General features: G+C 44.5%; 1 protein-coding gene across 5 annotated transcripts in view; it reads right to left on the reverse strand.

Moving 5' to 3' along the window:
- Positions 1 to 571: 571 nt before the first annotated feature.
- Positions 572 to 26561, reverse strand: part of tab2 (TGF-beta activated kinase 1 (MAP3K7) binding protein 2) — a 33260-nt gene continuing 7270 nt past the window's right edge. For 2 of the 5 annotated variants that reach the window (XM_058391815.1, XM_058391816.1), the window contains exons 2-7: positions 10417 to 10602; positions 8770 to 10309; positions 4787 to 4947; positions 4590 to 4683; positions 3457 to 3552; positions 572 to 1719 (exon numbers count right to left, since the gene is read on the reverse strand). In XM_058391815.1, the coding sequence (XP_058247798.1) occupies positions 1580 to 1719; positions 3457 to 3552; positions 4590 to 4683; positions 4787 to 4947; positions 8770 to 10309; positions 10417 to 10518 (2133 nt within the window). In that variant the 5' untranslated portion in view covers positions 10519 to 10602 and the 3' untranslated portion in view covers positions 572 to 1579. Of the gene's footprint in view, positions 1720 to 2897; positions 3012 to 3456; positions 3553 to 4589; positions 4684 to 4786; positions 4948 to 8769; positions 10310 to 10416; positions 10603 to 11864; positions 11930 to 16255; positions 16400 to 26561 lie in introns of those variants that run through there. The other 3 variants (XM_058391819.1, XM_058391817.1, XM_058391818.1) reach the window with 3 other exon arrangements.

A 26561-nucleotide genomic window follows, 5' to 3' on the forward strand; every position in this document is an offset into this window, starting at 1 on the left:
AAAAGCTAATAAACATTTAAAACGTCATTAAGGCCATGTGGGACTGTTGTAATAAATCTATGAAGGAAAGGAAACGAGAGGAAATGACGAGGCAGTGTCCGCTTTAAAGGCAGAGCGTCTCCGCTTCCATGAAGGCACGTGGTGATCTGCTTCGCCGGCTTGGGAACAGGAAGCTTCTCCTGAACTCTTCACCTGATCTCAGAGTCTCTGAACTGAACAAAACAAAACAAAACAAAAAAATCCCTTGGTTTTGTTTGGCGGACACACAGACCAAAAACCAAACGTCCCAGAAGTCTTTGCTCTCACACCACGCCGTGTGGTCGAATAATAAAACGTGCTTTCGGAGGTTTCGACATGGATGCAATTCGACTCCTTGCACAAAAAAAAATAAAAAAATAAATCCCCAAAATACGAAAGCTACATTCCAGTTGGCATGAAAACACGGAGGTCCTTTTCTCGAAGGCATCGGAGACCATGCAGTGACCTTAGACCTGTCCGTTGTGGGAAGGGGGAGAGGGGTGATTCGATGCAGGCGGGGGTGGGTGGGGGTCACGCTCCATCCTTCTCTGACCTTATTTCTTTTTTTTTTTTTTGCTGCGTCTGCAGCCCGTACACTGGAAAAGAAAGTGTGACGCCGTTCACGCTGAAGGCAAAAGAGGGAAAACCGTACTCGTCTGTTTTTCAGCAACAACAACAAACACCCAACAAATTAAAGTAAATGAAGTCTATGGTGCTATAATTACAGAAAATACATGTGAGGAGAGAGAGAGAGAGAGAGAGAGAGAGAGAAAGGGAAGGGAAAATAAACCCAGCATTTTAAAGCTCATTCTAACACTATGTACAGTAAAAGCTTAGGTGGGCGGAGTCTCCGTTTGTAAACTGTACATCTAAAGCATGCAGAGTAGGTTCAGTTCTTCGTCCGCTAAGTTTTATTTTATTTATTTATTTATTTTTTCCGTTTTTGTTTTTCCTCTCTTAGTGAAACGAAAGCGCATGGAGAAGAAACTCCGGTTTTTGGGCAGAAATTCCACAGATCGTTCCCAACATCCATCTGGGAAAAGAAAGAGAGCGAAGTCCAGAAAGTAGTCTGTAAGGTTATTCCCTTCAGGTGAGAGAGACAAGGCTCTCAAAGGTTTCCGGAAGGCACATTGGCACGTGTGTGTGTGTGTGTGTGTGTGTGTGTGTGCGCGTGCTTACACACTCACACTTTTATAATACTGTTTCAGGCTAGACTAAGATTTGATATGGAGTCTGTGAAGGATACCTACATTCAAACACTCACGCACACACACACTCAGACACACACAGACGTACAGAGCTCAGCTTGGCTTGACAGACAGAAGCAGAGGAAAATCTGTAAACATTATCCAGTCTTCAGTGGGCAGCATGACACACACCTCAGAAAGAAAGACGAAGGGCTAAATAAGAGAGACACAGACAGCAAGAGAGATAAATGGTTGAGCGAAGAAACACACACATACCATTCATGTCCATATTTCTGCAAGTTGTCTGTAATAAAGCCTAGCCTATAAGTGTGTGTGTGTGTGTGTGTGTGTGTGTGTGTGTGTGTATCAGGGGCTCAGAAATGTCGTGGAAATTCACACTGTTCACAGCGGATGAGGGCGGGATGGTTGAGGAAGGTGCAGGCTGTACAACCCCACTGAACCCCGTCGTCGTCTTCAGCCTCGGACACCGTCTTCATATTTTTACTGCCCGACTCTGAGAGAGATAGAGAGAGAGAGAGAGAGAGAGAGATTATCAGAGGGTCAAACTACAAAAACCACCAGGTGTCGCTAATTTGCACGTCTCTGAACCCTGAGGCTTACGATTCTGTAAATATGTTTTTAAAAAAACAGTAAACTCATGTATTGTGTTAATAGTTCAGAGATAGAATGGAAAAATGGAAACATGCAAGACCCTTTAGGATAAACACACGCACACACGTCTGTCACAGGGAAAGATGCAGAGTAAGACATGCAACAATGAAATAATGAGAAAGGTGATGAAAGAAGGACAGATGAAACATGCCTAGGGAGAAAGTGATACAAGGAGAGAGAGAGAGAGAGAAGAGACTGGATGTGAGTGAGCAGGTGTAATTGTAATTTAAAACACCACCAAAAGCGCGTGAGGATTCCGAGGAATCGTCCGAGCCAAGTGCTCAGTGATCTGTCTGCTGCCTGCTGGAGTGGACTCGGGGTTAAAGCCAGGAAAGACCCAAACATGTCGCCCTGATTCTGATCCCAAACAACACGACTAAACCCCGACGTCATCCGTTACTGTGTTAAAGCACTCGATTAACTCCTGCCCTGTGTTTTAATTTCAGTTCCTCTGTTTAAGAGCACATGTTCACCATGGAGAAGTGTGAAAAGGAAAAAAGCTCCTTTAAAAGAAAATAAGATATGGGGGGAAGGGGGGGTGGAGAGATAAGAGGGATGGAAAGAGCGTGGGAAAGTAAAGAGCTGAGATTATCAAGTGAGACTTAAGAGGAGAGAGTAAAGAGAGAGACAGTGCAGTGAAGAAAAGAGGAGAGAGAAGCAGAAGTGATAATAGCAGGCAAAGAGACAGACAGAGAGGTAAGCAGAGAGGTAGACAGAGAGACAGATAGAGAGGTAGGCAAGCAGGCAGAGAGACAAGAAGGCAGGCAGAGGGACAGGCAAGGAGACAGGAAGGCAGGCAGAGAGACAGGAAGGCAGGATGGTAGACAGAGAGGCAGACAGAGAGACAGAAAGGCAGCATGCGAATCACCCAAAAAGAAAGGCAGGATGGCAGAAAGACAGAGAGGCAGGGAGACAGGAAAGCAGGCAGAGAAACAGACAGAGAGAAAAGCAGGATGGCAGACAGACAGAGAAGCAAGAAGACAGGCAGAGAGACAGACAGGCACCATGCAAGTTACCCACCCACAGGAGCAGGGAGAGAGGGAGGAACAGGAGGGAGAGACGGGTCTCTCTTCAGCTTGGAGCTGACATTTATTCTGCGTCCTCTCCTGTCCAAAGAGCCCCAGTGATCCGAGCCTGAGCCCAGCACACCGGAGACAGCGTGGACAGAGAGACAGGACAGGAAGAGACAAGAGCACAGAGACGGAGAGATTTTCAAAAATGTCAAGAAAAAGAGGAACAAGAAGCTGGAAAATGTAAAGGAAATGAGAAAGAAGCATCATCAGTGTGTGTGTGTGTGTGTGTAGATGTGTCAGAGCAAAAGGCTGAAATATTCTGATAAAGATTTTTACGTCTGAGGCTGATGTATATGTTGTGAAATAAATAAATCATGCATCCTAAAAGTGTGTGTGTAGTTTATTTCCATCATTCCACAACGATTTCTTCTTTTATTTATTTAACTTGATCCAACTTTAGATTAGACTTATATTCTTTCTGTGGATCCCAGACTGGATAAACAGCAGCATTTTGAGTGCATCAAGCACTTTATTGATATAATCTTCCTCAGGAAGTGTTTTCTCACCTGCTGCCGGAGTACCTTTGGGTTTTGGGGGGACAGGCCCGAGGAAGCCGATGTTGTCGTAGAAGTTATGGATCGCACTGGGATTGAAGTGTGGTCCTAAAAAACAGACAGAACAGGGTAAGAGTGTTTATACACACACACACACACACACACACACACACAGTAAACAAGTGCTTTCCTGTCGCTTATTAAAAGAACACCTGCAGCACATCTGCCCCTCACACACCTGAAATCCGATGCATAAAAAAAAAAACACATGAGTCAGTAGACACACACGCGCACACACACACGCGCACACACACACGCGCACACACACACGCGCACACACACACGCGCACACACACACGCGCACACACACACGCGCACACACACGAGATGACTGAACAGGATGTGAAAATGCAGAACAGCCCTGAATCATGGAGTCATGGGATGAGAACATCAAAACACACAACACACACTTTTGCATTTTCTTTGCAGATCCAAATTCTAATCAAGTGTGTGTGTTTTTACATAACAGTTTAAACACAGCATGAATGTCACACACATTTTTCAGCATGTGAGAGTAAATGTGCGCGTGGCTGTGAGGTGCCAGAGGAATCATAAATCCGTTACTGACGAGCGGGAGCCGGATGTCATTCAGGAAACAACTGGTAGTTAACACTACAATAGCAGTTCATTGGTCGTGTGTGTGTGTGTGTGTAGAGAGATATTTATCAGTGCAAACCTGGCTCACTATGTGCTGCAGGGCAAACTCCAGTCTGGCCATAATAAACCTGACTCTAATCCCAGACTGAACCTGTGAAGCGGACTCTACTCTGTTACAGGGGATTAGATTCAGGAGAGAGCTGAATGAAGTTAGTGCTGGACAAAAGAGGGTTAAGAGCTGGACTAGAGATGGAAATTAAAGCTGGATTAGAGTGGGCTTAAAGTCAGTTTAAGTCAATTCAATTCAATTAGAAAGAAAGAAAGACAGAAAGAAAAAAAGAAAGAAAGACAGAAAGAAAGACAGAAAGAAAGAAAGAAATTTGATCTTGACTTGATTAACAAATATACACATCCAAATGGATCTATCAATTATTTGTACTGATTATTCTGTTTGTGTGTGTGTGTGTGTGTGTGTGTGTCAGACTCACCACGCGTCTGCAGGAGGTCGATCTCTTTAGTTAAACAGTCGATGTCGATCTGCAGTAACCTGTTCTTACACCTCAGCTGCTGCATCTCATCAAGCTGGGGGAAAACACACACACACACACATTAATATTGTATAGCTGCAGCTGTGTCAGGAGTGCGGCTACAAATGGCAGGGTTCATATCAAGGTGCGAGACTCACAGACGGTATCTGAGACACCGAGTTGGACCTCTGTAGTCGTCTCCTCGTGAGGTCGTTCTCCATCTCGTTCACCTCTTCTTTGAGTTTCTCCAGGTTCTTCTTTTTCAGCTTGAGCTCGTGACACAGACGTTCCATGCGCGCCTTTTGATGCACCAACAATGCTAAAAACACACACACACACACAGACAGTGTATTAGATGGACATTCCTGGTGAGCAACAGGGACAGTGACAGACAGACAGACACACACACACACACACACACAGCCTCAAGCACAAAACGATACAATTTCAACTTCACTTCAAGCAGCTGAATCGATCTGGATTTGATTCAGAGTCAAATCAGTCAATTCTGAGGGAAAATCAGAGTCGATTCAAGTTATCCAATCAGGGAGTTGTCGCTGTGTTCTGCCAAACGAGTACAGAAATCACACCAGGGTTCCATTTGAACACTGATTAAGGGCTGCTTCATTCTCCGAGTCACCGCTCTAAAGTCCTCCTCCATTTATCAGCGCTGTCCATCTTCCTGTCTTCACTCATCATCTACGAAATCTATCTCTGCGCCAGTTTGGCTGCACTCCCCGTGTGTCCCGGGGCTGGTAGAGAGCCGAAAGCTAAGAGTTCACGCCATATCGGGATGTTTAAGAGCGGAAAAACAAGCGCCTTTACTAAACCGAGTCTACAGAGAGCAGGAAGATGTTTCGCTCGAGACTCACACAACTGAAGCTCGCTGGCTACAAAGCAACATTTTCTACAGAGTGTCAGTTAAATAGAGGTTTTTTGTCTCATTTCTATCAGCAGAGTTATGATGTTTATAACCGAGCTCTTATAATCATTCTCTCTGGAAACATCAAGTGAATGGGTTTAATCCAAACTTTAACACCAAGCAGCTCTATAAATAACATTTATAAATATTTCTAAAGTAAACATAAACCTGATGGCCATTTTACTGTGCTGGAAAGTTTGTAACAGAATTAAATGTGTTTTAAATCACCAGTGGATGGTTTTAATGGAGAAAAAAAAACCCAAAAATCTTCAATAATCGACAGGTATCTAGGCTGGGATTTATCGAACGCTGAAAGGACAAGCTGTGGTGCCGCGCTGCTTGTTGCTCCAAGTGCTAATAACGCTGCCCGAGTGCCAACAGGAACCGCTCGATATTTACTGCCACAGCGCCAGACGGGTTTCTGGGTTAAAGGAGAGAAACAAACAACACTCCACTTCCTACTACAGGACATCATGAGTCATGCTGAATCTCTCTCACACACACACACACACACACACACACACACACACCACAGTCTCTTATTATCCTTGTGATAATTATTACTGCTTCCTTGTACTTTACCTCAGTAACCCAAAGGAAGTGTTTTTATTTAAGAAAACCAACCCATATATATGCACACACACACACACACACACAAACACGCACACAAACACACACCAATCAGCCATAACATTATGACCACTGCCAGGTGATCTCCTCATCATGGCACCTGTTAGTGGGCGGGATATATTAGGCAGCAAGTCAACATTTTGTCCTCAAAGTTGATGTGTCAGAAGCAGGAAAAATGGACAAGAGTAGAGATTTGAGCGAGTTTGACGAAGGGCTAAATTGTGATGGCTCAGTGGTCAGTATCTATCAAAAGTGGTCCAAGGAAGGAGCAGTGGTGAACCATCGTCATAATGTTATGCCTGATTGGATACATTGATTGATTACAACCTGTAGGTGAATTATGTGTTGTTGCAAATAATAAATAATATTAATTCCATGTAGTTTTATACTCTTTGCCAAATAGTACAGTATTAGTTACTATTTACTTTCACACTAGTTATTTACAGTGGTACCTTGGTTCTCGACCACCCGTGTTCGCATTTGAGTCAATTTGACCTCGGTGTACGAAAATAATTTGGGTGTACGACTCGACCGTCAGGAACGCCGGTTCTTGTTTCATACAGGATTTAAACAAATATCGAATAACGAATTTTCATTTAAGGGGGGGCTCAGCGCCCAATGAGGGTATAATAGTAAAAAATAAATAAATAAATAAATAAATAAAATAAAATAAAACAACAGGGTTTGACGATAAACTTATTGCAGCATTCCACTGTATTGCATAGATGTGTATAACATTTGAGTACTGAACAAGCCAAATACGAGTCTTCCTGATACACACACACACACACACACACACACACACACACACACACACACACAGGTCCTCTGATCCTCGCTCTGTGGACTGAAGAACGCGCTGAAAGACGGAGAAGAGCCAAAGTCTGACGCCGTTCTCCTATGAAATTTAAAGGGGACTGAGGAGATCATGAATTTGTGTAGTTTATGGAGAATTGCAGAATTTTTATGGGGGCTGAGTAGAAAATGGCCTAGCGACGCCCGTGCCACACACGCTTTCCATGCAGCGAACCCTGGCGTAGAAAATAGAGATGAAGCAGTTTACACGGGTCATCTGTTGTGAAAGAATCATCTGTGAGAGCTTGTGTTATAAACCCCACACTGTCTTTTGTGGTATAATTTCAGTAGCCATGTCTCTGAAAAAGGGAAAATCAGGCATCAGTGTGGCTGAGAGGAAAGTTGTGAGATCAACCATCGAGTTGAAACAGATGAATTCTTTTTACATTATTTCCTATGGGAAATAATTCAGGGACCAAATCAGTATTCGACCAGACTTTTGGAACGAATTAAGGTTGAACCACTGTACTTACACACTTATTTACTAATAGGCAAAGTAGTACATCATTAAGTACTTAAGCTTATCAATAAATAATTAATGATAATTAAGGAAGCAAATTAAGTAACTATGTAAATAAGCAATTAAAAAAGGCATCTAGGAAGAAAGTAATTAAATAACTATGGAGGCAAGTAAATAAACAAGCAAGCAAGCATGTAAACGAATAAATAAACTTTTACTTAAATATGTAAGCATGCTGCTAATCGAGTAAATTCATGCAAATAAAGAATTTGGAAAAATGGAAAATAAACATGTCCTGCTAAATGTCCACACGAGGTCAAAGCAGTCAGAGATTTCTATATTTGAGCCAGGATGTATAATAATAAAATCACCACACACGCACGTTATACATTAACTACCAAATAAACAATTAACAGAACCAGACATCAACTCAAAGTAGGTGCATTTGAGTACATGGAAACACACACACACACACACACACACACACACACACCCTCCTCGGTCAATGACTCACGCGTCATCAGGGCAAAAATCCATATAAGGTAAACACTGCCCTGCTGTTGCACATTTCACACACACATCCACACACCTCAAACCAAGCTACTTTTACTCCCTCAGACGAGCACTTTAGTGAACACACACACACACACACACACACACACACAAAGAGAAAGATGCTAAATTCTGGGATTGTGAGAGGGTTTTAATGAGCATGTGAGTGTACAAGGTTTATCCAAAACCCAGCCCAGTGTCAACAGTACGGAAATTCACATTCAGGAATCACACACACACACACACACACACACACACACACACACACTCCACTTGGCAGGGGTGAGCGGAAAATAATAATAGAAAAAAAAAAAACTGTTTTACTACTACTGTGTAAAAACCATGTACCAGCTGGTGTGTAGCAGGCCTCAGAGGCATTTTCTCCTCTCACATTCAGATTAAAAAAAAAAAAGTGAAAGAGAGAAAAATTAATAAATAAACAAAACAGACAATGGACGTATGGGAACGTTTCACTTCTTCCTCTTTCCTCCACCAGACTTTCTAACCACACTGAGGTGCAGGTTAAAGTGCCAGAGCAAATGGAAAGGAACTTTTACAGCTGTCAATCAAAAAGTCAAACTCCGCCCCTAACAGAGCTGAGGTGATGGGGACACTGCGGAGTGATAACCAGACTTATGGCAGAATTTCATTTCAATCATACACTCAATCGGTCATAACACACACACACACACACACACACACACACACACACTCTCTCTTACCCTGTGTGTATGCAGCGTCGTCAGAGCCCATGCTAGGCCGGCGGCTCTCTGTGGCCCTCATGTCTCGGTTGGGGGAGAGCGGCTCGGGCAGAGTGATGGCCTCTGGCTCGGGGTAGTGCTGATCGGCGGGCACGCTGAGCATGTTGGTGGGCTCAAAGGTGGGCGACACCACCCCAGGAGACACGGCTGGGGGCTTGTTCGGCGAGACCGTGATCTTGAAGGTGTATTTGGTGTTGGGTTGCGTCACTACGACACGTGGCGATGTAGCTACGCCTCCTGCCCCCACCGAGCTGCGGGATTTGGGTGGGTGGTGATGGATGTAGGCAGGACCCATGCTGACTTGGCCACTTAGGCTTCGCCCTCCCGTCACTCCAGGATGAGTGGGATTGGCCGATATGTAGACTGTGGGTGGGTTCCGAGTGCCGCTCTCATCTGAAGCTGCGTTAGCCGAGATGTAGAATTTGGGCTGTGAGCGTCCAGAAGGAGGAATCAGCGCACACTCATCTGACGGTGCCGCCATGGCAGCGGCGGTGGGAGGAGAAGCTGCGATATAGACAGTGGGCTGGCTTCGGCTAAGCCCCGCACCCTCTATGGAGAGCGGAGTGGAGGACGAAGAAGAAGGTGACGGGCAGGACGACGACCCAGAAGCCGAGGCTGGTCGAGGCGCAGAAGCGGAGCACATCAGGGTCGCTGTGGCAGCGCCGGCGGCAGCAGCTCCGCCCACTCTCTGCGGAGATTCGAGCTTGATCTCGATCTGGTTCTTTCTAGGCCCTGTGGAGATGTTCTGGATGTTAAACTGGCTGAAGGAGGACGCGAGCGACGGGGCCGCCGCCATCGGTGGTAAAGATGAAGGCACTGATGAGGATGACGACGAGGAGGATGAGGAAGAGGCCTGAGAGGCCGCAGTGGACGGAGCCTGAAAGGCCGAAGGGGGCTGCGGGTTGGTGGGAGAGCTGATGGGCATGTAAACGTGCGAGGTCTGGTGGTGCGGGCCGCCCGGGTGTGAGATCTGGGCGACGTAGGGCCGGATATAGATGGAGTTGGGGCTGTTGGGGCCGGCCTGAGGCCCACCATGGATGTGCAGCGAGGTGGGCGTGTTCCGGCCAGCATTGGGGGCCAAAGTCACTGTGATGGGGTTAAAACGGGGCGTAGCGGGAAGTGGCGTAGACGAGACCTGACCTTTGACCCCAAGCTGGTACAGGCCGAGATGATGCGGTGGCTGTGGCTTTCGCGTCTGCTCCATTACACAGAAGGCGGCAGGCGCGTGTGTGTGTGACTGAGACTCTGCCTGGTAGAAGTCAGAGGCCGGGGTCGGGGGACCGTTGACAGGCCCGTCACTCAGGCTGTGTGAGAGAGTCCTGCTGCCGTTCATCCTCACTGGCTCGCGCTGCACGGCACCATGGGTATTCTGTGTCACGCCCACGTTGAGCTGTGTCATGTGATTGCGCAGGTCCGTCACACTCGGGCTGCCCTCACTGTACAGGAAGCCGGGACTCACCTGGGTAAGGTACTCACAACACGCTGCCAAGTCGTTCTTATTCTGAAAGAGAGACAGAGAGAGGGAGAGAGAGAGAAATAAAAATGAGATCTTGCCAAAAATGTTTTAACCACACACCCCACTCCTGTACACTGCCCTGCCCTGCCCACCTGTAGGACACACTGAGAGACCACGCCCTCTGGCACTTCTGGAAACTTCTGACGCAGTTTTTGCAGAACTTGAGTGTCAATCTGCTGATTTCCCTGTGCCATTCGGGGACTGGCAGGACGGAGCGGGGTGGAGCTCAGCGCACACACTCATGCACACACTCTTGCTCTATCACAGCATCTTTTGTTCTGGAGAAAGAGAGAGAGAGAGACAGAGAGGGAGAGAGAGATTAAACTTAATGTAAAAATGCAGCACCTCCACTTCCCACCCACGTTTCTTCTTTCACAAAGGAGACAGTTTCCCCATGTTTTATCCCCAAGCACTCAGACACACACGGATTTTAAAGACGTTTAGCAGAACCTTACAGAATATCAGAGGCTCCCAAACCGAGACAGGATTAACAGCACCGATAGATTTATAATGGAAACCAGCATCATCAGTGCCAAAAGTCACATATTAAAACCTCTATAATGTATCGCTCTCTCTCTCACAGTTTGCTATAACGACAGCAGCTCTGACCGTTTCATTTCCATAGTAAGAGCACATTCACAAACAAGGAGATGAAATGATTTTTAAATTCCATCAACAGAGGCAACATGAAAAAATTAGAAATCAGGGTTAATGTGCTTGAATATCAGGAAATTGGACCAACATCACTTGCACAAAGTGCAGTGGTAGATCAAGTGGTTAAGGCTCTGGGTCAATGACTCTGACCCCAACTCCCAAGGATGGGATATGTGAAGAAAGAATTTCACTGTGCAGTAATGTATATGTGACAAAGACAACTTAAAAAAAAAAAAAAAAAACTTAACAAAATGAACTCTGGCTTTTTAATTCAGGTTTTTAATTCAGTGTCATAGGAGTGCATCCGATTCACGATACTGACTTATGACTTGATACTGACACGATTCGATTCATGATACAGGGACCGACTGATGATCCGGTTTGATTCCCAACACTGGGTTCATGATTTGAACCATGCTACTGGGTTTACAATCTGATCTGATTCATAATAACTGCTGCATGATTCTCTTCACTGTAATAGCTTCACGATTCAATTCACTATTTGATTCCTGATACTGGCTTCACGATTCTAATCACTATTTGATTCACGATACTGGCTTCACGATTCGATACATATACTGCAATACTACCGTAACTGACCGTTAGTGGTCCATGACAGGTAATGGCATGCTGCAGATAAATTCACAAGCCTAATATTTATATATTCAGGTGGAGCCAACAGCACAAAGCGGTACAGAACCACAACCTCTAGGATTGTTTCATCCTGTAGGTGTCTCACTAAATCACAAGAGTGGCTTTCACGTCATTTCCTCACTTTGCTCTACACACTACTTCCTGTATGATTTCCTGACCCTGTTCTAAAAGGGGACAAAGTGATGAACAAAAAATTCTAATAATAATAATAATAATAATAATAAATACATACGGCTCTTTTCTGCCAGCTGTTAACAGAGCTGCTCCTGCTACTGTGTGTTAGCAGAGGGCTGTTTCCTGTCAAACAGAAACGTCCCCTGATACACATTACTTACACACACACACACACACACACCGTCAGTGCACCAGCAGTTGGAACAGATCTCGGCCAACACAATCCGCAGGAGGAGATTCAAGATAAGACGCAGAGAGAGAGAGAGAGAGAGAGAGAGAGAGAGAGAGAGAGAGAGAGAGAGAGAGACAGCTATTCTTTATCGCATTCAGAAGTATGTGTATCACTGTCATATTCACCTGACTGGAAAAAGACTCACACACACACAACAGATAAGAATGTGACAAAACACACGCACACACACACCAAAAAATAAAAGGCTCCTGGTTTCCTTTTGTTCTTTTTCTTAGAACAACTCGTCTTCAACTGCTTTATTCTTCTTATGCTGCAGGAAATACAAAAGTCTACTTAAAGAACACGGTCATACTTTTTATCTGTTTATAGTTACATAACCGTCTACACATACACACACACACAAACCTCCTTCCATCGCTTTGTAATGATATAAATCTTGAGACTACTTTCAAAAATCACCGGCGGTCTGGTTTTCTGCCTGGTGTCAGGTGATGATGGCGGCTACGGGCCAGACCGATGTGCGTTATAAACCATTAGTCAGAGTCTAATTGTTCTCAGAACTGGTTACAGAAACGTTTACTCCTGGATGTGTCTGGTCAGGTCTGAAGATTAGTGCACTAAACACGGCTCTGGACTAATTCTTTTAGAGAAGTAGTTACGCTTTAGTGTAGTGATTAATCTGTTTGAATGTCTGGTGTGTTCTCCACCTCAGTGCGCTTCTTCAGACAGGTGACAACATGAAAGAAAGAAAGAAAGAAAGAAAGAAAGAAAGAAAGAAAGAAAGCAAACAAGTGTCTGAGACAGAGAGGTGCGCTCACCTCAGAATAAACTCCACTGCAAGTGATTCTGACTCGGATAGACTCGACTCCAGGGAACCGAATCAGGCGTTTGGGTTTGTGAGCCGAACAACAAAACTATGAGCTGCGTGGTCTGGAGATTTGGACACTATATTCTGGTCACTATACTTACGGATTCACTGATTTAGTGAGTCAGATTATTCAGGGAATCAGAGAGTCACTGTATTAACTGATTCAGTGTATTGAGTGATTCAGGGAGTCAGTGTACTGAATGATTCAGAGAGTCAGTATATTGGGTGATTCACGGTCAGTGTATTGACTGATTCAGTATATTAAGTGATTCTGGGAGTCAGAACATTAAGTGATTCAGAGAGTCTGTGTATTGAGGGATTCAGTATATTGAGTGATTCAGGGAGTCAGTGTACTGGGTGATTCAGGAAGTCGTTGTATTGAGTGATTCATGCTGGAAATTACACTAGAGGAAATTTTCAAACTCTAAAGGGTCGGAAAGTGGGGGGGGGATGTCAGTGTTTGTCTTTTGTTAGCAACAATCTAGCCAGCTATGTGTGCTAAGTGATGTTTATTTTCCTCCTCAAAACAATGAATTTGACTCCAGAGTTGAGACGACTTTCTGAGGAAATTCCGAGTTGAGGAGGTGTTTTCTTTAGTTTGTCCTAGTTGGAAGTCGGAAATGGTGCAACTAGCAGAAAGTGTCGTAAAACTCAAGCTGCCCTCACAGGAAATGTGAAAACCAAGACTATGGACAATCTCGACATTTTCCGCATGTTAGGATGAAACCTTGTCGGTTTAATGGCAGCATGGTTTTTACCAAATCCAGAGTGTGACACGCAAACTGTGTGTGTGTGTGTGTGTGTGTGAGTGGAACAGGATCGGCAGGATCAGATGTCTCTACACAGCCAGCACATTTACTTTACTTAAGCAGACCTGGAGCCTCATTTAGCAAGCACCTACCAACCCCCCATACACACACACGCCCAAAAATAAGCCTCCTGCAGATTAACTTGAGGAAAAGAGCGACAAGCTGATTAGCAGTGACGAGCATGTCCGCTGTACTGAAGTCTTCTTAACTAATTATAACGATGTGCAAACCTGCTCACAGACAAACACACCAGTTTTTTTTACCTCGCTTTAATTTCTTCACAGTGTATGTGAAATTCTATTCAGTCATGTGATTTTAGAGAGCCAAGCACTTTTTGGCCCCAGCCCAAATTTAATGCATCATACCGAGATATTGCTCCGCTTCCTGTTTTCGCTGGAGTCTCAAATGAACCCAAAGCATCTTTCTTAACATCAGGTAATCATGCTAAACATACATGCCGAGTTTGATGGCGATACTTTAAAGCGTTTCCGAGATACGCCCACACTTCCTGTTCTGTCTCGCATATCAAAAAAAAAAAAACAAAAAAAAACAATCACTGGGGTCACAATTTATCATCAGCCACGACGGTGTGGAAAACTTGCCAGGTGACAGATAAGTGCCACCATCACCATCACTTCAGGAAATGAACAGGCACAAAAAAAACCAACAATGAGGAACCGTCACAAGTTTCAGATCACATACTTGTTGCCTTACGCTGCATTTAAATGTGGACATTTTTGACTGAATGATCACTTTAACTGGGTGTGTATGAGGTTGTGTGTGTGCCTTTTTCTACTCTCATTTTCCATATGACACACACACACACACATTTTGAGCAGAAAAAGAAATAGAAGTTCTTCAAAATGCAGAAGCCAGGACGGCATGTCCTGATTAGTTACTGCAAAAATCAGCTGTGTGTGTGTGTGTGTGTGTGTGTTGCAATCTCTTCATGGGAGAGGCTCGGTGTTGTCCTAGAATGCCCTGAGAGAGGCCTCCCTTTATCTCTGAGAATTTAGAGAGGGGGCCACCCTGCTATCCCAGAATGCAACGTGAAAGCCTGTGGCCCCTGCCTGCTTCCAATCAGCAGCCAGCTGCAGCCCGCGGCACTCAAGAATTTCTGATTTCCTGCCTTCACACACACACACACACACACACACACACCCCTACTAAGGGGTGGGCAACTGAGCAAAGCAGCTTCATCCCAACCACAAGTCACTGGTTTTGTCTCCAAGTTTTCCGCCGTTGAGTTTGTCTCGAAACTCCACACATACACATCATTTAATTCTTTCCCTTACATAAAGAGAAGGCTTAACTGTGAATATATTACCTGTGTGTGTGTGTGTTTGGTTTGTGCCCGTGTTCAACCCATGCAGTGCAATAAAAGTAACCAACGTTGATTCTTATCCAAGCACAAAACAGGAATGCTGTTCTTGTCATTTTCAGAGGAGTTTTACTGTCAGGATTCAGCGATTCACTGAGTCAGTGTACTGTGTGAATCAGTAAGTATATGTTATGTTCACTATAATTAAAGATTCACTGATTTAGTGATTCAGGGAGTCACTATATTGAGTGATTCAGGAAGTCAGTGTACTGTGTGATTCAGTGCATCAAGTAATTCAGGGAGTCAGAGTACTGAATGATTCATTCAGGGAGTCAGAGTACTGAATGATTCATTCAGGGAGTCAGAGTACTGAATGATTCATTCAGGGAGTCAGAGTACTGAATGATTCATTCAGGGAGTCAGAGTACTGAATGATTCATTCAGGGAGTCAGAGTACTGAATGATTCATTCAGGGAGTCAGAGTACTGAATGATTCAGGGAGTCAGTGTACTGAATGATTCAGGGAGTCAGTGTACTGAGAGATTCAGGGAGTCAGTGTATTGAGAGATTCAGGGAGTCAGTGTATTGAGAGATTCAGGGAGTCAGTGTATTGAGAGATTCAGGGAGTCAGTGTATTGAGAGATTCAGGGAGTCAGTGTATTGAGAGATTCAGGGAGTCAGTGTATTGAGAGATTCAGGGAGTCAGTGTATTGAGAGATTCAGGGAGTCAGTGTATTGAGAGATTCAGGGAGTCAGTGTATTGAGAGATTCAGGGAGTCAGTGTATTGAGAGATTCAGGGAGTCAGTGTATTGAGAGATTCAGGGAGTCAGTGTATTGAGAGATTCAGGGAGTCAGTGTATTGAGAGATTCAGGGAGTCAGTGTATTGAGAGATTCAGGGAGTCAGTGTATTGAGTGGAAAATCCAGGCAGAGTCTCGAGTCCTGCTCAGTGGATTGGCTTCCCTGCAGCGTGTTTACCATCTGCTTATTAAAAAAATCTGATGTACAGAGCGAGGGCTCTCAGGCAGCTGTGCAGGATTCGGCCTGATTGTGCTGACTGAGTGAAAAATTATTTGGCAAACAGCGCGTGCACACAGCCTGTTCATCGGGTTCTTGACAGGCTGGAATTTTCTGGCAGGGCCACCAGAGGAGTGCTTTCATGGGGGAAAACAACAATGTAAATAAATAAAGCAGAGAAACAACCTGCATACTTCAAATGACTTTTTTTCAGCTTTCAGCTTACTTAAATTTCACTTACTCTAAAGCCACTGCTTCTGTAGAGCTCACGGGTCTAAAGCAGGTCTGCTGTACACTTCACACTTGATGTATAAAGATTGGGATGGACTTCACTGGAGCATGTATGTCTGTGAGGCCTATACATACGAGGGAAAGCTTTCTGTTTCTGAAAAGAAGAGAGCTAAATTTAGATGAGGTCACGTCTGCGGTCGCGTCACCGCACAAGATTATGGGGATCTACTTTCACGTCAATTGGATGATTTTTTTTTTAACCAAAGTAGAAGATAATAGCATAAAACAGAAGCAAGTAGCATCCATTACATATATAACGCTAAAAGGGCCCTTATCCCCACGAGCATTTGAGGGTGAAGCGGCCCCCCTGTCGAGCCGACCAGGGCGAGGCGTCTCGTTTGAGGCTCGATACCTCGTGCGAGAAGAGACGCTGCTCACTGCCAAAACATTTTTGACCGCAAATAAAGCCACAGTGGAGTGCAGAGGAGACGTCTGGCTGGACTTCAGAGCGTCTGCTGAAGAAAGTGGCGTAAATGAGTGGCGTAAAACGAGCTCCCGAGCAGCTTCACTTATGGCCTGTAAACGCTTTTACTGCGAAGGATCCGTCACAGGAACATGCCGGATGCAGCCGAGTCACGCACAAAATTCGTCTTTAAGGCACTTTTTGGTTTCTCTTACATAAAGAGAAGGCTTAACTGTGAATATATTACCTGTGTGTGTGTGTGTGTGTGTGTGGTTTATGCCCATGTTCAACCCATGCAGTGCAATAAAAGTAACCACACACACACCTCTACCGGAGTCCTGTCTTTTACTTCACAAGAACACAAGAAAACTATGGTTTAAATTATCGTTATTGTTTCTATAGTAACGGCTCGTTCACAGTGACCTGTACATTAGATGTTTTCTCAAGCTGTGACTGATGTCGTTATTTAATTAACATAGGAATGAAGGTTTAGTAAGCTGCTGTGGTGTAAAGAGGATTACAGGTACTAATCGATCATGGCTGAATACAGAATATTGTTATATGAATGTTAGTAGACGTGAGGAAGTTTTGCTAAACAGACGGATGATACTACAGGACATGCCTACTCCTGCTCTTCTCAGCTTTGAGCTGAGGTTGAAACTACATGAACTTTAGCTGACCCTGTATGGGGATGGTGCTGCTGAGCTCAGCACTCTGCAGCAGGCAAACTCACATGACCTGAATACACAAAGTGAATTTATCAGAAAATCTGTCTCCTCTTCCTCATCATCATCAGCTCACTGATAAATGCTGTTATGTGGATGTTGCCTTGAACTTGTTTAATCTCTCTCACTCACACACACACACACACACACACACACACACACAGAGCCAGTGGAAATGAGCCTAGATCACTTACTTTCTCTCAAACCCTCAGAGCAAGTCATGAAATAATCAACACACAAACAGTGCACTACACAGTAACTATTAATTACTGTACAGAGCTGCTCTTACACACACACACACACACACACCTCCACTGGAGCCCTGCAAACAGCAGCATCGCTGCTAAATAAATAAATCCGAGTGCACAGTCAACAGGATGCATCTGGTCCACGTTAGCAGAATTACCGACTGAAAGAAAAAAAAAAAGAAGCTGAACAGCACGAGGGCACTCGCGCAACCGAGCTGCCAGAGTGCTCATAAAGAAGATATTACTGCATGAGACTACGGGCTCTGCTCCAGCTCACACTGGCACACGGACAAGCAGGAACACACACACACACACACACACACACACACACAGCACGCCTGAGAGCCTTAAACGCTGCTCCGTTTCAGCGTAGCGTTATCTATACAGGCTGAGTAGCTCAGCGTTCACTCCTCATGCTGCTTCAGTGTTTTACGCTAGAGGAATAAAACCCTCGGGGGTTGTGTGAATATGGGAATATAAACAGTGACGATACAACACACGGCCGTCATTTTTATTAATTGAAGACGGTGAAACAACTTCGCCGTCCTAAAACTTCCTGATGCTGGAGACTCCTTCAAATTGACGAGTCTGTGGTGGGGTTCTTTAAAGAGCTAGACATTTTAATTTATTTAATCCTGGCCATAGGTGTAGTCGATGTGCTGATGTTGCTATAGACACACTGGTTATTACAGAGAAGACAGATGAGGTTACTATGGAAATGTCAGACAAGTTTGCTATTCAAACAACTGATGTGGTTACTATAGAAAAAAACAAATGAGGTTACTATAGAAATGACAGATAAGGTTGCTATAGAAACAACAGACAAGGTTATCATAAAAATGACATGAGTTTACTACAGAAACAACAGATGAGGTTGTTATAGAAACAATAGATGAGGTTACTATAGAAATGACAGATGAGGTTGCTATAGAAACAATAGATGAGGTTAGTATAGAAATAGCAGACAAGGTTGCTATAGAAATGACAGATGAGGTTGCTAGAGAAACAACAGAGAAGGTTGCTGCAGAAACGAGTCTTTGTGGAGACTCGTTCCATAAATGTTAACCATCGTGACACAGAAAACCGTACACCGCATTTGTAATCCATGGAGTGTCCACTACACAAGTCCCTGTGAAGGTGCTGTTACTATGGAAACAATGCCATATTAGAAGGTAAACTTGTGACTACTCTCAGAGCTGCTGTTGTGGAAAATGTATCAACAATCAGAACAACCAATGAGAAGTGAGAACAGCTCTGACCGATAATAAAGTAACCCCTGGTTTATTCCGCAGCACAACATACCGCTCATGTGGAGTGAAGCGAGCGAGTCAGGAAGGCACTTCGTCTGAACGTGAGAACTCGGCAAACCGGCAGCGCTGAGCCGTCCCGCAGCGTTTCTGTGGGCTGCTACTGCGACGGCTGCGTGCGGGAAACCAGGCAAGGATTAATCCAAGCTTGGATATTTGTCGTTTTGAGTTCTGACTAAGGCTTCCAGTTTCTGACAAACACTCATCGAGTCGAAACATGCGAGGAAGCTAAGACGAGAAGGGGAAAAGAGCCCGGAGCCATCGTGCCGCTCAAGTGGGACGATTCACTGGCATTCCACACACGTTTGGTTGAGCAAGATTTTCAGAAATGCTCCATTACACACACACACACACACACACACACACACACACACACACACACACACACACACACACACACACACACACCCTCCCTTCGACAGTGGTTGAGACTTTAAAGTGAAAGAGTATAGAGCGTGAGCTGCTCCGTCTTTTCTAGTGTGAGTGTAACAATGTACTGATGCACAGAATGAACAGATAACACTATTTCCAAACAAATACAGATATGAAGAAGAGCGAGAGAATGGAGGTGTGTTATCAGGACTTTCATTCTGTCGAGCTTTAACACTGTTAGATATGAAGCTCGAGGTTCGTCATGTTTATATTTTGGAAATGAAGTAATATCTTTAGACAACATCGCAGAAAAACAAAGTGTCAGACACACCACACTAAGATTTCTACATCTGAGGGGTTTGGTTGTTTTCAGCCACGCCCAGTTTAAGTTTATACCCAAATTCTTGCAAAACTAAACAGATGTAGACATTTCAATTCTCTGAAACCCTCTCTTAGCATAAGAATAAAACCCTCTGCTTTAAAAAATTCATAGTTGATGGATTTCATTATTGTCAAAACTTTTAGAAAAACTTTTGAAAACTAATGTGTGTCATTTTGATACAACATGACCCACATTTGGAGCGTAACCATGACGACAAGCTTAAACACCGGCTCGGGTTCGCCCTTGAGCCGCGAAATCAAAATAAGGGAAATGAATAACGCGGATTTGTGCAGAGAAAAATTACAGTTATAGGAAATGTCTTAATCAAAAGCGAATTAAATGTAATTACATGCAAAGCCCTGGTGAGACCGAACCAAAACAACTATTATAGCCAAGCGCCGAAAACACGGCTCCGATACACTCGGCAAGGGTGGCTACGCTCGCTTCGGCGGGAGAAACGTCAATAACGTCTTTAACGTCGCTGGGAGAAAAGGCAGACTGCTGAGTCAGCACCTGATTCACAGACAAAACAGAGCTGCTGGACGGCTAGAAAAGGGGAGGATTTCTAGGATAAATATTTGCAGACGTATATTTAAACTCAGTTATCAAAACAGACCGTTTTTCCAGTAAAGGATGAATGAGCAGTGGGTGGGAATCACACGACTGACATATTTACGGTCTGCAAAGTTGCAAAGTTTTCAGTGTGTGTATATTTATATTTATATTTATATATATTTATATATATATATATATATATATATATACACACATACATATACACACACACACACACACACACACACACACACTGGGAAAAGTATGATGCATCTCACACATAGCTCTAAATCCAACACCACATGCACATCATCGAGCCATCATCCTGAGAGAGAATGATGACAAGACGCTTCAGGATAAAAATAGGAGTTAAAAACTCCTGTATTAACACACATTGTTAAATCACTGTATTCAGCTAAGGTTAATGGGGGAGGGGAGTAATTTCCGGATGCTTGTGTCAATTTTCTCTTGCCCAGCCGATCTGTGAGCTCGAGACGTCAAGAATTCATACAGCTGTGTGCTGTTGTGTCACGGAGAAAGAATAATAAATAAATAAATAAATAAATAAATAGATAAATAAGTAAAGAGTGCTGTTACCACACAGGCAGGTTTGCATGAACAGGGTAAGCGTGTAACATGATGCAGGATGGTGTAAGAGCCAACCACAGCAGTGCTGCAGGGTGCTGGATGTGGTTACACACTGGACAACCGTGTAAAGACCAATTAGAGCGCTGGAAACCAGTAAAAGCGGGGAGGAATGATTAGGAGGAGTATGTGTGTGGGTAAAGAGAGAGAGAGAGAGAGAGGTCCGAAAACAGCCGTTTCTGGGATATTTTCTGATTCCTGACTCCTGCGAGGCTCTCGCTGCATCTGCCCCGCCATCGGATTCCTTTCCCCGCGTGACTGGCACGGCGAAGTGTGTTTGTTGGCCGCAGAGTCATGGATACGACCTCTGCGAGAGCGCTTCCAGGTCCGAGCACAAACTCTGGAGTGTGAAGAAGCACGACACCCAAAAAGAGAATTTAATATGAACGTGAACAACCTTGTAGCATGCTCGGCTTTGTACATCAAGTTAGCAAAGCGAGGTGCCGGTTATCTCTGCTACTTCAATAAGGTCTCGACAGACAATGAAAATCAGCGGAATGAACCGCAGGCAGGAAGTAAAGCAGGGAACTGAAAAAATGTCGGACCGCACAAGCCGGGGGATGGCTCTGAGGTTTTGGGTCTGCTGTTTAGCTGTAAATAATTTGCTTGGAAATGAGGAAATCTTGGTCTGAACGTTGCTTCTTGCCGTAATGGCGACTCTGTGCAACGATGATGTTGTGAACATTAAACAAGTCTGGCACAGATTAAGAGAGCAATGGTTTAACGTACACAGGACGTAAAGCCATGCTGAAACTCCACACAGCTTTACTCCAGAGTTCAGCGAGCCAGACAAATCTCCTTATGCATGTGGATTTTATAATGATAGTAAAATCAAGTCAAGTTAAATCATGAATTAAAGAGCACACAAAGCTTTTGAGGGAGAAAAAGAGAGAGAGAGAGAGAGAGAGAGAGAGAGAGCTGTAGCGGAAATGCTTGCAGCAGCTGCTAGGAGTATTACTCCCCACCTTGAGGCCAAGCAAAAGACAAATGGCAGCCAAGTCATGTGACGGTGCTGAGGAGGAGAGTGGTGATTGGTGGAAAAGCAGCCCGTGCCGTGGCTGTGTGAAACATTCATTTAACACGTGTCTCTTAGCAACAGGGAAAGAGAAGCACTCAGTTTAGCATGCCATGGAGGCACAGGGCCAAAAAGTTTGGAGGACTTTACACCAGCAGACCAAAAGTTTGTTTTGGGCCGAGACAAAATCCTTACACGTTGGCCTGATCCAACCGGACCTCTCAGGTTAGTGCTGCTTAGGTACAGGACGGTAACCCCGCCCACCATCACGGCTTCACTGCAGAGTCTCCACGGTCTGTAACCTTCGTGGCTGCTTCATGGGTATGGATGTGGATTAACAAGCGAGCCTGAGAGACCGGCACGGGTGAGACTGGCACAGGCAGGTGCGGCCGGTTCGCGTCCTCTGGCCAGCCACGTGCCAAACCACACACGGCACCAGATTCAAAACACACCGACAAATTCCTGCCTGCTGCACCGCAGCCTGAACAACAAACTCCAAACCGCCAGATAAGCCCGAGAGCGCCAATGTGACAGAACCGGGTTTAAGCACGAAGCAGTGTCATGGTTGTATGAAAAGATATTAGTCTAGATCAGATGCACTTCGGTGATGTAGATATATACAACATGACTCTTACTAAAGATGCAGCACAGAACACACGATGTTACTCAACACATTCAACAGATGACGTGTCGGAGCCAAAACATCCCGGTTTGTCCACGTTGTATGCTGACTGTTATCTGCGTCTTGAATCGAAAACTTTACATTCAAAGGAAAAAAAAGGATGGGCTGAAAGGCTGAGACGTTTTCCAAATGTCGGTAAAAAGAGGATTAGTGTTAGTGCACTAGCATGTGATTTCAGACAGAACTCTAGTTTGTTACATTATTGCAAACATAGCTGGAAAGCTTTCGCTGGAAACTATCTCCAGCCAATTTCAGCATAACTGTGTGTGTGTGTGTGTGTGTGAGAGAGACACAGTTCAACAGTAGGCCTGATTACATCCTTAAGGTGTTTCATTTCATTACATTCTGACCATTTAGGGCTTCCTAAAGCTTCCCACCCTGCAGACGTCAGAACTGACCCGTCAGGAGTAAACAACCCCGGAGCCTTTCTGTGGAAGGCTTCGAGTACGAGTGCAGTGCATAGCTGCGATTCTACACAAGTGCAGCATAACACAATGAGCAATAGTTTCAGAGCAAGAGGATGGACATTCACACACTGCCTGGAGAAATATATTCAGCAGCATGGCTTTCATTTGATCCTGAATGTGACTGGAAGTCTGTTAGTGTTGTAATCTTGGAAATTCAGATTTGAGCAGAACTGACGCACAGAAGTTTAGCGGATCGACCACGCCCTGAAACACCTCATCTCACTTGTTATTTACTCGGGCATAACTTTAGTGTGAAGCCCCACTGAAGGCAGGTATCTGGACAAACTGGGACTTTTCGTCGTTTCAGAACGACACCAGGTACGACCCAGTTCTTCAGCCTGACTAATCAGATGTCTCCGACTATGTGCTCGTCCTGACCTGAACAGGTGAGCTGAAGTGAAGTGTGGGAGGAGTTTTCACAGTGGGAGGGGCATTCTCTCTCTCTCTTTCTCAACTCTCTCTCTTAACTGTCTCTCTCTCCCCCTAATCATGGACATCTGTGAGCTCAGGTATGCAGAAGAGGGCAGACAGTCAAGCCTATTGTTTCTTATGTTCATTACAGAACTTTTTTTTTAAATAAATTACTTAAATAAGCCAAAAAAACCTGCTGCAGTTATGAAAAATAAAAACAAATTCCATTGCAAACACATAAAAAGTACTGTATCTCCATAGCAACAGGATAAAAAAAAAAAACTAAGTGATGTTAGGACATGTGTCTGTGATGGAAAAAACGGTGAAATGTTTGAATTCTATATTTAACACCGAGACCATTGTTATCACTCGTGACTTCTTTAAGATCCCGTATAAGGGCGGACGTGTTTGTCGGTAACGTTAGACATGAACTTGCTTGTCTGCATTTTTACAGACGCAGTGTGTGTGTGCTGACAGGTTGGCAGTGTGTGTGTGACAGAGCCAGCGCATTCCCACAGAGGAACAAGGCGTATGCTGAAGATCGGAGTGTAACTATCTGTAAAGCCTGGCTCCAGTGGAACTCTGCAGAACGCTGAGACTCTCGCCGAGAGACAAACGTCCGCTCTGCTTTCTCTCCTTTGCCAAGAGAGCTCTGAGATTAAGGAGAAACTCCTAAGCACTGTTAAAGGATGATCTGATTTCAGTTCTTAAGCTGGAAACGCTGGAGGAGCTTTCCGACGGCTTAGCCATTGTGTACATTTGTAACGCTGTTGTGCAACATATTTTGGAAAAAGAAAGAGAGAGAGAGAGAGAGAGAAAGAGAAAGAAAGAAAGAAAGAGAGAGAGAGAGAGAAAGAAAGAGAGAGAGAGAGAGAAAGAAAGAAAGAGAGAGAGAGAAAGAAAGAGAGAGAGAGAGAGAGAGAGAGAGAGTGTTGAGGGAGGGAGGGAGGGAGAGAGAGAGCTAGGGAGAAGATGATGTGTCGATTCGGTCCGTCCCCCATTTGATGGGAAAATATGGCTTGTTTTCTACCCTGAGGCTCGGGGGGTAGTGTTCAAAATGCAGAACTCAGCACAGTCCACCACACACACACACACACACACACAAACAAAAACACCACAAAGAGAGAGATGACAGGATAGCAGTAGATGATGGTGGGATAGAAAAGGCACACTGCTAAACTATGAATCTAAAACACTGTTGAATCAGCAATACACACACACACACACACACACACACACACACACACACACACACACACACTCTGACTCTAATTAAAATAAGAAGAAAGCAAGATAAACTCCAGAGCCACAGTAAGCTTCAAAACCTCAACAGGATCATATTTTACTAACTTCATTTCCAAACAGTGGACAGGCTGCAGAGTTAACGACACGTCGCCACGTGCAACACGTCCAGACGCAGGTGTAGAGACGCCGCTCGTCTCGTTCCACTTCCTTTCCACTGGCTACGTGCGTTACATACGAGAGCTTACTTTCCTGTGCACTTACTTACATACTCTTGTGCACAAGTTGTCAAATAGAACGGCGTCAGTAAGAACTCCAGAAAGTGAAGTGACAAACACACAAATATGTCAGTAACTAAATATGCAGGTAGGTAAATATGTACAAGTAAGCGAAGAGGTTAGTACACATGTACTATAAATAAAAACGTTAACATCACAGACCTGGCCACTCAACGGTCATCAGGCCTTCTCCTAAACCCACAGCGGCTCAGTTTGAAGTCAATAACAGAAGTGAAACCGTGTCCAGTTTGTGTTTAATCTCTGATCTACAGGTGACGAGAGGTGAGGTGACTACACCCATAAACCGTGCAAAAAATCAGTAAAAACCTTGGATGCTGCACCGTCTCCCCATCGAGGCCGTGCTGCATTTAATTACTTTAATTGCCGCATCGGCCTGATTGCGGCGGAGGCTCCTCGGGGTGAGCGCACGCTCCAAAGTGACGCTCAGATTCAGCCAGAATCTCCACTAAACTTACTTTATAACTCAAGAAGTAGGAATGCTTCATAAACGCTTCTCTTTATGTATTAGGATTATTCTTAAAACTGGACTCTGAAGGAAACAAAGGACACTAAACTTTTTCTTGTGTGGTACCAAAAACCGTACAACTGTTCTTACTTCACCCAGGTCTGTTTATGGAACACCGACATCTAAGTGTGTGAGATTAAAGTCATTGAGTGCCACTGTTTATATCTGAGTGAGGATGATGATGATGATGATTATATCTGTGTGCCTGCAGTATTGTGCCGTTTCAGTTCGCTGCTAAAATGGTTGCCAGTGGCACCAAAAATACACCAGCTTGTGTGTGTGTGATATGCGCTGTTGTCCAAATCTTAATTATGATGCACAATATATCTTTGTTTAGCACTTGGTGCTTATTTCTTTCCTTCTTTTAGCAGCCAGTGGAACAGATTTAGCCTGGAGCTGGAACTAGAGCTTGCGAGTGCACAAATCATCCAGCTGCTGCTTTACTTGTATTTACTCGTCCTGAGAGCGCGGCCAAACGTGATATTTTCCCCTCATTTTTTTTTTCCTTGGTAGTCGAGGTGAAGGCAAGAGTACAAAGTAGAATATGACAGGTCTTGATACAGCCCTCAGTCTCTCTCTCTCTCTCTCTCTCTCTCTCTCTCTCTGAGTGCTCACATTGTTCTTTGTTTTTGAATAAATTAGATCCACACACTTCACCCTCCAGCAAAACGATGAGCTATAATGACACCTTTGTCGTCAAGTAGAGGTTAACCGCACACACACTCGCATCAACGAAAGAGGAACTCGATCCTCAGCCACTTTAAGATCAAGGGCCCTGAAAGCAACAAACACACACACACACACACACAGATGATCAGTTTATCAATATACCTTCCGTACAAAAGGCTTTTACATTCAGCAGATTTACAAACACACACACACACACACACTCTGATGAATGTGTAACTGGCAGCTGATGGAATGGCCTGAAAGCTGCCCTGGAAACAGGAGGTTTTCATCAGGAGCGGTTACTCCGATAGGCAGAGCGAGCACGCTAA

This window comes from Hemibagrus wyckioides, linkage group LG06 (assembly GCF_019097595.1).
Source record: "Hemibagrus wyckioides isolate EC202008001 linkage group LG06, SWU_Hwy_1.0, whole genome shotgun sequence".
Lineage (NCBI taxonomy): Eukaryota > Metazoa > Chordata > Actinopteri > Siluriformes > Bagridae > Hemibagrus > Hemibagrus wyckioides.